The sequence below is a fragment of the Rhea pennata genome, chromosome 4 (assembly GCF_028389875.1).
Source record: "Rhea pennata isolate bPtePen1 chromosome 4, bPtePen1.pri, whole genome shotgun sequence".
In the NCBI taxonomy this organism is placed as follows: domain Eukaryota; kingdom Metazoa; phylum Chordata; class Aves; order Rheiformes; family Rheidae; genus Rhea; species Rhea pennata.
The window spans coordinates 46,794,969-46,810,622 of NC_084666.1; the positions used below are offsets into that span (position 1 = coordinate 46,794,969).

The 15,654-nt window shown below is 38.8% G+C and overlaps 1 protein-coding gene across 7 annotated transcripts in view; it reads right to left on the reverse strand.

Annotated features, from left to right (window-relative positions):
- Positions 1-15,654, reverse strand: part of TRIM2 (tripartite motif containing 2) — a 92,925-nt gene that overhangs the window by 25,312 nt on the left and 51,959 nt on the right. For all 7 annotated transcript variants that reach the window (XR_009958163.1, XM_062573853.1, XM_062573852.1 and 4 more), the window contains exons 3-6: positions 13,581-13,818; positions 7,149-7,300; positions 6,291-6,471; positions 2,383-3,106 (exon numbers count right to left, since the gene is read on the reverse strand). Coding sequence is in view for 6 of the 7 variants with exons in the window: in XM_062573853.1 (XP_062429837.1) it covers positions 2,383-3,106; positions 6,291-6,471; positions 7,149-7,300; positions 13,581-13,818 (1,295 nt within the window). In the remaining variant the exon portion in view is untranslated. The remainder of the gene's footprint in view (positions 1-2,382; positions 3,107-6,290; positions 6,472-7,148; positions 7,301-13,580; positions 13,819-15,654) is intronic.

Below are 15,654 nucleotides of genomic sequence, written 5' to 3' on the forward strand. Positions count from 1 at the left end.
CAGCCCAAACATGAACTCTCTTTATCTTGCTCAGTTTAAATTACAAATTCAAGTCTGGCCAGGGTTCTTAGAGCAACTCAAAAATGGGCTCAAAATAAAGATACACGGTTGTGCTGGAAAACAGTGATATACTTTATTTTGCATGACTTCAGCTACAAATGAACCAAAATTCAACTTTTACAAGCGAGTTCAAATTGGAACTAAACAAAATTTTAAATCCTTGAAGGCAATCCCTATGAATATAGAAATTTTACCTGTCTTCATTAATTACGTATATTTTTGGAAGAGTGTAAAAAGTTAAGAGCATTACAGCTGCAAAGGCTTAAGAGACCATTCAGATGATGCACACACAGGCCCACAGAAGCCCAGAGGGACATCTCTTTGTAGGATCATTCTGTGAAATGAGTAGCTGAGAACTGAATACAGAATGGGATGAATTATTATCCTCAACTCTTAAAAAAAAAAAAAAAAAAAAAAAAAAAAAGAGCAATCCATATATCCCAAACAGGGAAATTCCTATGTCATTGAGCAATGCTTTCAGACATGCATATCTCTTGTTCCAATTTTCTCTTTTATCTTGCGGGGGACAAGGGGAATAGAGGGAAAGGAGGATGAAGAACTCCAAAACAGAGCTCGTGGTCATGACTGAACATAACCAAAAGAGAGGGCACTACACAACAGGAAAAGAGACCCTATCACTACTAGTCAGGTTAGAACTGCTACTAGAAATGAGAGATACAGAAGCAGAATGTACAAGCACAAATCACTTTAATCCACACCAATACCCTTGTAATAAGAATTTTAACTGTCTTGAAACAATTTCAGGATACGTCTTTTTTTTTTTTTTTTTTTTTTTTTTTGTAAATATTTGTTATTAGCTAAAGGTTATTATTCTATTCGAGTCTTTAAAAGGTATTATTTAAAAAAAATGGCTCAATCTTTTCTCCACTTATATCTACAGATTTCCACAGTGACAAATTAATGCTAGATGTCTGTGAACAAGAGTAAGGCCCCAGCATTCACTACAGGTTTCAATCAGAACAGGTAACAGAGCTCCCCTGTTACTCACAGGGGGGGTGTATCTGTACAAGCTTTCCTATACTGCTCCATTAACATGCCTCAGCACAAACCTACAGAGACCTTCTCTAGCTGCATCTGTCTGTTCAGCCTCTTCTTTTGCTAGCATATAACATGTCATCGTAGCTCCAGAAGAGAACAGAGTAATGCTCTTTCTAAATAGGGTTCAGATGCTGTTAACTGTTATGTTTAAACTTGCCCCTAAACAAAACCCTGGAAAGAGTTAGGCTATGTCTATACTCACCCTCTCTGCCCTCCTACTAGTTCCAGCAGTGAAACTACACTTGGGAGGAGCCACAGCTTGCTCTCTTCGAGAGGGAGCCCGAGGTGGATTCCTCTGCCCAGCGCAAGGGAGACTGCTAGCGAAGTCCTGCTGGTGCACTACGGCAACACCTTTTGCAACAAGAATACCCACCTGCTAGAGGAAGGACAGCATCTGGCTACTAATTTTGTTTAATAAAAGCCACCCATAAGCTTTGGAACATAAACTGTGGTTATTACTGGGCAGGGCTGGCTCAACTTCAATACGATGAGATCTGCATCTTCTAACGTTTGACCCAGGATTCTCCATAAAACTTAGCCTTAGTGACAATAAACCAGGATATCATCTCCTCTGTAAAAACGATCTTTGAATTGTTTTATTTATGGGGTCATTTTTATCTAACAAGGGAATACACTGGTCATTTGGGAAAGGCTGGTCATTTTATGAGTAGCTCCGTGCAATGCTTGCATGGTGCTGTCCTCTTTAGCATGCAAAGCATGCTAGCTAAATACATTTTCTGATACAAAGTCTGTATATACCAAACATATTTAGATATTGAAAAATACAGATAAAGGAATTCTTAACTTTGTCCTATGTTGACAAAATAACTACATATGGTCACAGATTTAGCATGTATAGTTCCTGGTTAGATTAATTAGATTATTTTTAGGGCAATCATTTTAGAGAAGTTTCCTTCTTGCTTTTAAAGAAGCAATCTAATCTGAAGCAATAATCTTCTGATATTGCCATCTCATGATGCCCAATAGAGCGCAGAGGAGGTAAAATATCCAAATCAAATGCACGTATTTCTCAACCCAAAATCCAATTATGTTTGTTGTAAACAGCATTTCCCAAGCATGTACTTCTAAAACGTACATGTGAACAAAAGTCAAGAAGCCTAAAGATACTACCAGGTTGTTCCATTTATCATGACATGGATACATATAGTTTTAATCTTAAAATAATTTATTTTCTAGAACTTTTTACCCAGTTTCCCTGAACTATTTTTAAATATGTCAATAGTTAGCAGACAAGCCACCTACCTACTCTGAAGATTAAGTCATCTTCAATGGGATTCTCTTTTCTTTTGCCAGTGCTGTACATGCTAGCAGGTCTTTTCACCGCCTTCTGCTTCACGTGACCACTGCCAGGAGATTTAACACGCCTCTTAACCCCTTCAGTAGTAGGGGATACATCTGCTGATCTGACGACTTTAAGTTTAAATGGGCTGCCCTTAATATGCTGATCATAAAGTCTCAGTGACAAAGTGAAGTCCCCTTCCTTCTGAACAGTATACAAAAATTCATAAGTGCCGTTTTTATTGTCAAGTATTTCTCCATCCGCTACGCTCCCATCAGGTGTGCTCAGTTCAGCAGTGAGGTAAGCGTTCCCAGATTTACAGAGCTCCCCATCCTTGTCCTTCGTTGTAATGGTGACAGACATGGGCTGTCCGATCACAGTCTGCCTCAGTCCCTCACCTGTGGCGACTGTTTCAGAGGCAACTGCATTGGTGGTTAAAATAGTACCCAAATTGTGAATGGACTTCTTCAGGCCTTCTGTTTCTACTATGAAGTCCAACTGATCGTTTTCACGGGGCTGTAGTGGGAAGTCTCGCTCAGCCAGTTCATTCAGCTTGTCACTCATCTGCTTCTTTACCAGCAGAACTTCTGTTTCAGTGCCGTGGTGGAGGGCTTGGGCTGTAAAGTTGCTGCAACTTTTAATGCTCTCTTGTCCTTCAAGTAAGGTATCCAGCTGTGTTTGGAGGACCTGTATGCATTGCCAAATACCAGATTAGCATCATCACTAACACCTATGCTAACAAGATGCAGCACTCTTTACATATGAAGGTCTTTACAGAAAACTTTATAGTGCTTTATTTCAAAAGTTTCACTTTAGAAAAGGTACTCTGCTGACTCCCTACACCCAATAGCATGGCATGTTCTTGGAGTATTATGAGGCTACCCAAAGCAATACGCCCCTTTTTTGATCTTTAGGGCTTCACGGATCCATTGTCACACTAGATTGAATTTTTTTGCCCCATATGCCTTTTTTTTTTTTTTTTTTTTTTTAAAAAAAAAAAAAAAAAAAAAGGAGAAGTTTGAGCCCTGATCCATCTGCCTCTCAGCAGTCACAGTTAATGAGCTGGTTAATGGGAAGTGAGTTATGAGCATAGAGATATTTTGGAGTTGTCAGGCCCATTAACAGGGAGGCTCCAGAAAGGACTTCCACTTTTTCAGAGCCAAGAGAAACTTTGGGTGGATCCTATACAGAGATGGATCAGAAGGCACTCAAGTTTTTCCTTCCATGCTGAGGGAAATAACGAATCTTATAGTCAGAATAAGTGAAGAAAGGAAAAGTCTCCTCAGCAGAAATGGGAAAGTTGATTTTCCAGTTTCAGCATACAATACAGCAAAATGTAGAAGATGGGTTGAGGAAAATGGGAAGAGTTGGGCTGAGTAGCCTGCAATTTTGGTGGGCAGCAAGTTGCCACTCTATATTTAAGTATGAAGCATAGCTTTTATTACATGCGCAGCACTGGCCCTTAATCTAAAATTCTTAGGACAGTATTGACCTCAAAATTGTTAGGTTTGGGTTGGGAACAAGGCTAACTTTTTTTAAAAAAACAGATTTATAATGAACTGGAAAAAGACCCCTAAATTATAACAACCTAACATACAGAAATGCATCGCAGCCTAGAAAGCCCAAATGTTCCAGCCACCTCCCCAATACCTTCCACTGAAAAAATCCTCAAACTAAAGAACTGGATCACATATTTGCTATGTTTCTCCTGCAGAGAAGAACTAGGATGCTGGCATTACTATACAGCAGAGAAGTTATTTTGTTGACCTTCACCATAAAATAAATATTTTAGAAACCTTAAAATTGATTCTAAACTAAAATTAAAGATTTAGTGCATCTATTACTATGAACTATTCTTGTTAGCTTGTTTGTTCTTCTGTTGCTGGTATACACCATGTAATGATACCATACTCTAAGGGCGTTTTTTCCTTCTGAATTTTAAAAGTTAGTTGCTTCTTCTACACCTACTGCAGAAAATGCAGGTGATGACCTACACATATGGGAAAGTGACAACAACATGAAATATTTTGAAAAAAAAAAGCCAGAATGAACAAGAAATTTCATGTCCAAATTGAAATTTCAAGTTATCACATTTTGTATGTATCTAAGAATGTCTCAAAATTCAATAGAAAGCATTTTTATGTCTTGTCCTTATTCCAGGATGTAAGGAGTTAAAGCGATAGCATAGCTAGGATGACAAAAACCCATATGCCCAGAATAACAAACCACAAACTGTGGAGGAATAGAGTTTGCAACTATATTTTAAAACCATTATAGTCTCAATATCATTTTATTTCATTACACAAATGGAAAATATTCCTACCATAACTAATATTTTAAATAAGTTTAGAATATTTTAAACAAGGCCTCTGTCAGTCCATTGGACAACTGACACTGAATGGCCAGCTTTCTTTTAGTGATGTGTAGCCCATTTCTTTTCTTCAGTTTTGCAAAATTGATGACTGAAATGATAGTTTTGAATTATTTCAAGGGCCTACTATTCATTCAAGTATAAAACCCAATTCCAGTCTCTCTCTTTTACACAAAGGACAGGAAAATACTTCTTTCACTATGTGTATATGCACAATTTGTAAAATGTGAGCTTCCTAAATCCTAAAAATAGCCTAAAAGTGTCCTGTTAAATAATAATACAATTTAACATAATAATTCATCTTATGGGAACTTTACAAGAAAACATACTCAGGGTGTGCAAGAAAATATATTTGGTGACATCATCTGTGATTGGTTTAGATGAATTTGGGACCTAAGTCCAAAGTTTTGATGCTAAAAAGCTGCTCAGCTGCTGCTTAGCAGATGACGACTAAACTTTGCCTTCATGGTTTTTGGCTCTCTACATACCTGAAGTTACTTATCTTATGCGTATATTAGAATTCTTCAGTTTTCACAGGTCTAGTAGAAGTAGTACCTTCCTAATCATTAGGCTTGCTCTGATTCCAGGAATGCACTGTTCTTCCACTTCAACCATTTAGATAAGCTCAGTCTGCTTGGTAATCTCAGAGAATGCCCAAAGACACCAGTATTATCAGGCACAAATTACAATGGTTGGTGCTACTTTCTTTTAAAGGACACTTGAAATGAGAGATCCTTCTTTTATATAAAACAGCCCTACTGGTGCCCAGAAAGAAATGAGTTAAATTCTTTCATTTGCCTGATTCAGGCTCATTACTCCTATGCAAAAGCCCTAGTCACTAGGCTACCACCTCTTTGAAAAAGGGAAAATTTCCCTTTTCTTCCTGTGAGGCCTAGACTACAGTACAGGGAGAAAATATGCAAGATCCAAGATCAGCCAGATAGGAAGTGAATGAGTTAACACAGTTCTGGAAGCTATCGCTCTCTGTATTCTCCTGGGAAAATGAGATGTCCCTGCATTGTTTGTGTTTCACATACACTTTAACATGAAATACATTACGAGGCATCTGCAAGGAAAACAGTGCTTTAAAGCGTGATAGTAAGCCTTACTTAGTTCTTTGGGAAAGAATTGTTTGGCTGCGTCTTCATGGGAGGGTTCATGGGATTTCAGCCCAAGGATTTAAAACTTATCCTTGGTGCTCCATTACTGGCAACTGCACATCAAGCATGTTGGCTTTAGGCAAACATCTGCTCAGTGCATTGGCTATATCAGATCCCAGCACACTGCACACACAGGGCTAATGGCCCATATGGGGTCTGGATTCCAGTCTGGAGGTTGGACACCTACAAGCAAGGCTCTGCAGCACTTGATTTCAGGAAGACAACATTCTCTCTGGATCTGGATCTCAGACACAATTCATCAAACTGGTGCCCTGCATCATTTTTAAAGACTAGCTGATTACATTAATAGCTTTTCTTTGAAACAAAACATGCATCTTACTTTGTGTTTAAGGCCATAATTCACTTCCAGTTCCATAAGCAGCACACTCTTTCGCACATTTAAAGTCTTCTGGAGTTCATCAAAAGTGGAATGAATGTCATCTACAATGCTAGCCTTTTGGTTGGTTAACTGATGTATGATTTCAGATATAAAATGAAGTGCTGAGTCGATCTCTGGAAGCCTGAGGGAGGGATTAAATTACAAAGACTGCAGTTTCAAAAGTCGTTAAACATTGGCCCTTGCCTTGACATCTTTTGATGAAACAATCTCATCACCAGGCTGTCTTTAAACTCAATCATTTCCCAGAAGTAAATTCATTCCTATTACAACCACATAGTGGTTTTGGTCTGATAAAATAAGGCTGAAGCCAGAGCCCTCTCTTGTGGAAATCTATTAGGCTCCAAGCAGTTCCAGCCAAGAGCCTTGGACCCTTTGTCCCTTATACATATATCTACCCGGATAGATAGTGGGATCTATGCCATTTTTTTTAATCCTTTCTGCCAGAGTAAAGCTTGTACTTTAAGCATACAGTATTATTTATTTATTATGAAATTCATGACTGGCTTGCAGCTCTCTCCTTAACGTTTTATGCTGCTGCTTTGGAAATCACTTTCATTTCTAATCCCTAAGAAAGGTCTGGCCTCTGTTTTGGAAAAGACAGGTAGAATCTTCTGCTCTTTTTTCTAATCCCTCAATGCATCACACTCAATGGTGGATTTTATCCTTATACAATCCTCACTATCCCTATTTTGTAGGTAAAGGTCCACGGCACAAGCATACTAGAACATCTACCCAAGGTAACACAGGAAACCAATGGTAAAACTAAAAATGGAAAAATAATCAGTGGAATTTCTATACCTTTTGTTGACAGCATCCAACTGGACTTGAAGGGAAGCCTTGTGTTGTTCCACCACATCCTTGAGTGGGACTGTGGGATGCTCTGCATGTTCTCCCTCTGTACATTCCCGGCACATGGCTGTCTCACAGGACTGGCAGTAAAATTCCATCACCTGGAAACATGCACAACTCTAAATTCAAATGTAGCAGGAGTAGCATCACTTAAAACACATCTTACTGGGCCCTGAGCATGTTACTATCCAAACTCTGAGATTACAGCTCAACATGGAACAAATACTGGTATCTAAGAGAGCAAACATGTAAAAAGAACAGATACATCTTTTAAGCAGTAAATTTTAACAAGATTTCATATCAAAACCCTGTTTTAAATGCATTTTATTCTATCAGGAAACATTAGAGGAGCAAACTGAGAAATGCAAACTGGACCTCAATGGCTGGCCCTAACATCATCCGAGTATTGTGTAATAATAGTAAATTTTGTTGTCCCTCAACATGTAACAACTCACTTGAAGAACAAGGCATTCAAGTCCTCCACCAACTCAATCCCTATTCTCCCTGGAGGGACTACCAAGTACAGTGTCAGCCTAGACTGTTTTTGTAACAGGGTCACCTCTGCAACATGAAATTAACCGAGACAACCAAATACCATGTTCATTTGCTACAGAAAAGCACCCTAAATGAACGAACACACTGCAGGGGAAAAGCTCCATATCCCATTACTAATCCCTTAAAACCATTAAAATCTCATACGTAAGATTATAAGAGGCCTGATCTACACTTGAAAAAGTAGGAGATGGTTTCAACTTGTTATGAATACAGTAAAATGTTGTCTGCATATAAAAAAAAGATTTTTACATGCAATAAATATCCCTAAAATCTGAAAATATTCATGAAGAGAATGAAACAGGAAAGTGTTTGCCCAAAATCATGTTAGTCAAACCAATGCACATATATGCAAATTCAGTGTGAGATTTTTTATTTTTATTTTTATTTTTTAAACAGCTAGAAGGTCTTTGAGCACAAAGCATTTTAGGCTTCTTAAAGAGTGTAAAAGGAAGCTCATAGTAAGTGCTTCAAAGCAAAACATTGGTCTTGCATTCAGAGAACAGCATCAGAATCTCGAATAGCTTGGCGCATGCTTTTCACACTTGGACCTCTAACACAAATATGACTGGAGATGCTGGTGAAATCAAGAAGGTTTCTAAGGAAGAGTAGAACTGGCTATTTTCAGGTGAGCCAGGGGGCCTGTAAAGGCATCATGCAAAATAGCTGGCTGCTCCAGGACATCGTGAGAATTAGGAGGGGGAAGTAAGAATCCAGATTTGCATGTGGCTATTAGCATTAGCAGGAATTTTCCTCTGATAAGCTCCTTTCCTTCTTATTCCCATTCTTCCCTCTTATCTCAACTCACAGATACAGGGCTCACAGGCAACGTGGGTTTAGCCATTCGTTGGCCATTTGTGTAAACCATTTCAGAGAAAATTAGAAAGCTGCCCAAAACAAATTGTGTAAGATAAATTATATTAGCAAGGGAGGAAAAAAAGTAACCCATTTAAATGAAAGGAATTACTTATACCCATGGCGACCACCACTACTCCAGTAACTGTGACTTAAGGGATCTCAGGGTAGTAGACCCTCTTGAGTTCTGACGGTTACTTTGGCACTAAGATACAGTGCAATCTCAAAGTGCACAGAGAAAGTGAGTTAAATAGAGTTTAGGATTTAAATTCTTTACAAAGGCTACAAACATTTGCAGTTAGAACCAACCAAAATGAAAAAAAAACAAATAGGAAACTAAGTCTTTCTGTATGATCATAAAGGTTCATTTCTTTCAGAGCAGCATCAAAAGTTCATCTTTCTGCCTCCTGACAGTTTAATGCTTATGGTTCAACATATTTTAGGAAGCTCTTTAATTATTCAGTATTTTTAATCTTTGGATATAATGATTAGATTAATATAAAATTTCCATTTCTTTTTGAATACCTCATTAACAAACACCATTATATTTGTGACAACATACATAAGACAGAAAGAATCTCATTGGCATACTGAAGTTTATGCTTATCAACTTTCTTCCTCTATTCAATTGCCAGAGAATCACCTAAACCAGAATGGTGACAGAAAGCAACTGACTGTATCTTTTGCCTTAGTCAAATTCAAAATGTTTTGAGTGAAGCAGCTTTCATTTCCCATGAAAGTCTTTGGATTATGCCATCGCTGAAGGAGAAAAAAAGTTAATATTGATATAGTTTAGGTTTGAAGTGTCCAGATAAGCTGATTTCCTAAGATTTTGTCAAGCATTTCCTACTCGGCTAAGATTTCATATATTTTGTTCTTTCACATTTATTTCTAACTACAGACAGATATCTTCTCCTCTCCACCCACAACATGGGCTTCAAATTTTATGACATTCCCTGAAAGTTTTTCATTTCTTTTAATGTTTTGAGATTAAAAAAAAAAATCTTTGCCTCATCCTTCTTTTCCAACATGTCCATCAGCTGCAATCAGTAGGTTAATACCCACTGCTTTCAAGACCCCACCCGCTGACTCCACCTTAAACCAGACAAGCATAATTCAGCATCAGGATCTAGCTATAGGCCTACAAATATCTTCACTACTGTAATTTAACGGAGTACATAGAAACTTTTAAGTTTGACTAATGAAAGATGCATGCACTTCTGAAATAGATTTCACAAAGCCAAGGTACATTAATTCCAGCCCTTCAGAGTTCAGGTCCCCAAAAAATGGCTCTCAGCAATCCTAAATTGCCCTTATCTAAAATCACATTTGAATAATCACATTCTCCATCTTCTGCTTTCTATTTGTTTGAATTAAAACAGCAGTCCAGAGAAAAAAGGAGGCATTTATTCTTTGCCAAACCTCTTCCTCATCTCACACACGTGCTCAGTTCCTCTGGCCCAGGACTAGTGCGTACCTTGCCTTTGTACGTTCTGGCTTCTAGAACAGTAAGCCTGGGTTACCTGACTGCACTTCCCAGGCACCACACTAAATTTAGAACCTAAGCTTTTGTCCTGTCAAGTGATAGCTTTTACCTTACCCATGCAGTAGCCATTAAACTTTAAACATTTTAAGAAAAAATTTTAAGACTCACAAATTAAACATGCTTACCTGCAAAAAGCAACCCACCAAAACCCCCTGTATGACTTTCTGGTTCCGGTAGATATGACTATATCAGGGACACATTACTCTTTCCTGACTGTATTAATGTACCTCATGAGGCAGGAAAATGTTTTGTCAGTGAATAGCTCAGTTTATTAGGTCTAATGCTCATTAAAGGTCTATGTCAGACATTCTGACTTTTTTATTTAGCTTAAATGACATACTGAAAGTTGCAAAGTATAGAAAAAAATCTAGATTACAGTTCAACGGGATACACAAGTGACATACTCAGCAGTACAGAGGTGAGGGGAAAAGACAAGGTTAAATGGAAATGAATTCACTTCATCAGAACATCAAGTTTTCATATTTTTTTCTAAGAGAAGTACAGGCAGTAAGCAGCACTTGCATAAGTTTAGGAAATGTTTTTTAGACAAAATCTTATATCTGTCAAATTGCCAAGCTATTCTGTTACCTTTTGAGCACAAGTTAGCAAGATATCAGGTGTGCTCTCTTGTTACAGGCTTTAAATTTAATATCAGGTATGCTCTCTTGTTACACTCTATAGGCAGAAAATAGGCACTTGTAAAAGCATGGATCCTGGGATCCAAGCAGGCTTTCACTTGTAATTTAAATAAAACTCCAAAACAGATTTTTCAGAATAGACACTTGTGAAGAGGCTATACCACTCATTACATATAATACAGTAAACGGACCTACACTTCCACAGCCTTCACCATCTTGGCTGTTCCTCGCCCTACAAGACTGTAGACCAAAATTTCCAAATCTAGATTCTTATACCCAACACAAGCTGCAGGTGTTTGGCACCTCAGAATACAGCCGATCTTATTTTACTGTGTAAATGTAACATAAGAATATACTGCCAAGTTCAAAAGTTCCACGGTATATGTGCCGTATTATCCTAATTTCACAAGGACATATTTTCAGGCTGTGTGTTGGGTGAATATGAGTAAGCATCCATTTATAGCTCAAGCATAGGAAACAGTCTCTCATGCTAAGATACTACGAGCTAAGTTTCATTTATCCTAAAAGCACACGATAAGGAAGCTACAATAGAGGATGTGCTGCAGAAGAAATAGGATACACACTCAGAAAGCAAGTGGTGGGAATAAGAGGCCAACTGGAAGAGAAAGCATCTTATCTGCAGTGCCTGAGGAGGGTTAAGTTACAGCGAGACAGGCAAGCTAATGAAAAATAACTGTGCATCAGTTTCTACCTGTTTTGAATCAGAGAGGTTTAAATGCATCATCACTGGTGAGATTGGAAAGACTTGTTTAAACAGAAGCTAATTTCAAAATTAATATAAAGAAAATCTGCCAATATTTAATTACATATTTGATATAATTTTTTCCTTAATCATAAAAATACAACTGATCCGACTTTGAATAGAATTACACCCAAAATAATGTGTAAAAAAATATTGAAGAGACGGTTCACTGCAAAAAGACTGCCTGTCCTTTGAAGGTATTCTCCTCCAGCTACCCTTTCAGCCCCCTCTCACACCCCGACCCTCCTGCAAAGCTGCTGGCCACCAGGCACTTGCTCCTTGCCACACAGTGCCCTCCCACACAGTGCACCCTGGAGCTGGTAGAAGGTAATTTCCTCAGGCAGGCCCAAGGTGCCCGTCAGCCTGCCCTGCCCACCCTGCCCTGTTCTCCCCAGAGCTTATCTCAGCTCCTCCCATCACAAGGGCTGGTGGGAGCACCTTAGCTTTTCAGTTCCTGGCTTAGGAAGCTTTGACTTCAGGTGATCTTCAGTCTCCCTCCAACCCTTCCAGGGACTTAGTCAGGAAAGGTTAGGCACTCACATCACACTAGCTTTACAAGCCTGCTAGGCATCCTAAGAGGCATGCCATACTTCAAGGTAAGTCAAGTAAGTTTATTTTAGAGGACTTACAAACCCACCTTCCCACAGAAAGGAATTCTCAGAGAGGTATAAGGTGGCCCAATTTTAATTATAAGCAAAACAGTTTCTTCTAATGGATTTATTTCAATACATCTAAACAGTCATCAGCAGATAGGGTAAATACAAATCCAGTAACATCTTCTTTCTCTTTTTTTAATGCATTTGGCAATCAAATAGCTCCCATCATCAATGCTGTATCAGAGAAGAGCTATGATTCATTTTTAGGGATCAAATAAAACATAAATAAAACCTAAGAATGACTATATTAATCAGTAACCACTCCACATACATAGGTATAGCATACACTGGGGAAAAAAAAAAAAAAGTCTACTAGTTACTCATTAATCAGTATATAGCAAATCAGTTCTACAAGTCAATCTAAGTCCAGCAGGCCAGTAAGGAAAGGGCACTGAACTGTTCCCCTGTAGGAGCAATCAAAACCTGTCAACTAAATTATCCCCATAAGCTAGTATTTAAATTGAGTATCAAATAAAACAGTCCTCAAAGTTCTTAAAATACTGGCACAAATTTCTTGGCTTGCATACAAGCATGACATTCAGTTCACAACACAGTGTGGCTCAGTTCTGCAAGATGGTCTACTTGTGCTTTTGTACAAACCTGGCTGTGAAAGAGGAGTTGGTATACTTACCATGAAACTATGCAGGTTAAGTACTGAAAATGCTGAAGAAAGCAGTGAAAGTAGAGCTGCTCTTGTAATAATACAGGAATACTAGATGCTTATTCAGTTTGGGGGTACTTGCCAATGAATACACGGATATCATTTAAGAGCGCACTGGGCAGGTGGGATGCTAGACAAAAAAGTAGGTGGGTGGGGAGGGGGAAGTGAAGACCAGTAGTTTTCTTTGGAGTCTCCGAGAACTGCTACCTGAGATTCACTTACGCAAAACACTGCAGGTAAACAGAGCTCGCTCTGTTCCTAGACTGTGGTGACCCAAAAGCGTGTTACTTGAAACTGTCTCAGATCTCACTGGTCTGCGTGCAGGTCAGTTAAGCTCACGTTTGATACATACCACCTAAATGAACCCACAGGTTACCACAGCAATAGTTAGGTCTGCAAGGATCTAGTTAGGTCTACAGGGCCTCATCTCAGAGGCAAAGGCACAAGACACTGGGCTTGCAGGAAAGCAATTTTGATCACATGTTAAAAGACAGTATCATCCAAGATGACTGGTAAGATGAAATAATATCTTGATTATTTTAAGATGCTCTAAGAGTATTTGAGTATTGTTAATTTTAAGAAGTCATTTGTGTTTTCTGACACATAAAATTAAAGTAGTACTGTGATTCCCATTCCTCGCTATACATTTAGAACAAAATATCCATTGCAATCGGTACATTGTACATATCACAGCAGCTTGTCTCACTTACGTTTCCATCATGATTAGGGCACGAGAGTGGTTTGCCTGCAGCAACAGCAGTAACAGTCTCCAAGATGGAGGACTCTTCTATGCTGTTGTCTGGCGTTCGTTGCAGGACATCCATCAGGTTGGTGATAAAGAAGTTGTTCTGGAGCGCAGAAACCCCTTTCTCTGGCAGAATGGAGGTCTGGCGGCACACGGGGCAAGAAAGGGTTAAGCTATGGGCTGGAATGTAATTCTGTAAGCACCTATTGGGAAGGGAGATAGAGGGGGAGAAAGAAAGGGGGAAATTATCATCAAAGGGAAAAAGAAACCCCTGAATTTACAAACGGATTTGAAATAGTTCTATCCCTACTTTTAAAAGGAAAGGTAAAGCATATTCTGTGCTTCAGGAGTAAAAATGATCATGGGGAATTTTTTCATTTAAATCTTACTTCCCCTGCCACATGAAAAAAAAAAAAGATGAATAAGCTGACATCTCTGTGAGTTATATGTCTTTCTTTGAGACATCTGTTCTATTGAGAATGCTTTCCATGCTTTGAAAAATCCTACATCCTGCTTTCAGGAGAGCAAAAATGGCAAACTATCAGATCACGTTTGACAGATACGAAATTCCTGTATCAAGTATTCGAGTCTGTCTTCAACCAACTAACCGGTGGCTGACCTTTGTTTTTCCAATGGGCTCTTCTTTATTAACTTGTAGCAGTTCATTAATGTGGTCTCAATGAAACCAATGGAAGTTTTTTCCATTTATTTCAATTAGGAAAGTTATTTGGCAGTTTCCCCAAAATCAACCGAGTTCATTCTGCTTTGCTCTTTGCTATACAGAGATGCATGTCCCATTTTATCGTAGTTCTGTGTTGAGGGTTTTTTCCTCAATTTCTTTTTTAAGAAAAGAAACTAAATCTCACAAAATACAAGTCTGACACGGAAGTTCTGTAATCAATAAGAAATATGATGATCTCACAGGAGATCATCAGAGGTGACAGTGCCCCATTTGGCCTTGAAATCAAGAAACAGCTGCTGGACATGCAACATCTGACCGCAGCTGGCAATTCAATACAGTACTCTAAACACAGGGAGCTTTGCAGAATACAGTTCTTCAGGAGTCTAAGAGGGGAGCAGCGTTACGCCAAATTGTTCATGAGATGCCAACCAAGAAAGCGTGACCCCACACAGCCAGGCAGCTCTCATCCCTTTCCAAGCGCTTTGCTGGCACCACTCTTCATCCTCCCTTGGCATCAGTCCTCCTGCCTCCCCAGTGAGGGCCCTGCAAGAGGAGAGCTTAGGCTTTGCAGACCAGCACTACACCAGAGGAGTTCTTCCCACATCTCTCCATAACCAGATCAGCGTAAGAGGATTACAGTAAAAAACAGAAGCTGACCTTAGGATTTAGACATGAACTGAAATCAAGAAACTTAAGACTTGATGGCAAAACCTTGACTTCATTGATTTCAGTGGGAGTTTCACTGCTGACTTCAGTGACGTCAGGATTTGCTGTTCTTCTACAAAGGACCATTTCACTTGATACACTTACAGATCAATCATTTTTCTTGCATCCTATAAAATTAGACATGTACGCTGCAATTCTAACCAAGAGTTAGAAATCTCCTGAACAAAGCATTCAGATGAAGTACCATTTATAATTCTTCTGCTATTCAATAGCCCAAGGAGTTGCATCCCATCATCAGATCAAGATCTCTAGTGAATAATTCTTCAGCTAACTTTTCTGCAAATGTTGTATTCTTTCTGCAGTTTGATAGATAATATAGCATTAAAAGTATCACTAGCTATGTTCAATTCACTCAGCTGAATACAGTAGAAGGCAGGCTGCTGTTTTTCCACACGTCTTTTCAGAGAGTTTTTCCACTTCAGTCAACGAAGCTCCAGAATAATGAAGACACTTAATCACTGGCTATTAATAATGCATACATCATATCTAACCCTTGGACATTAAAGGATGGGATAATTATTCTCTGCTCAGTAAATCAACAAAGAAACGTTTTTATCGCTTCTAATTATAGACTAATCAGTATAAATTTGAGACTATTAATTTGAGGTCCAAATTCTGACTGCCACCACTT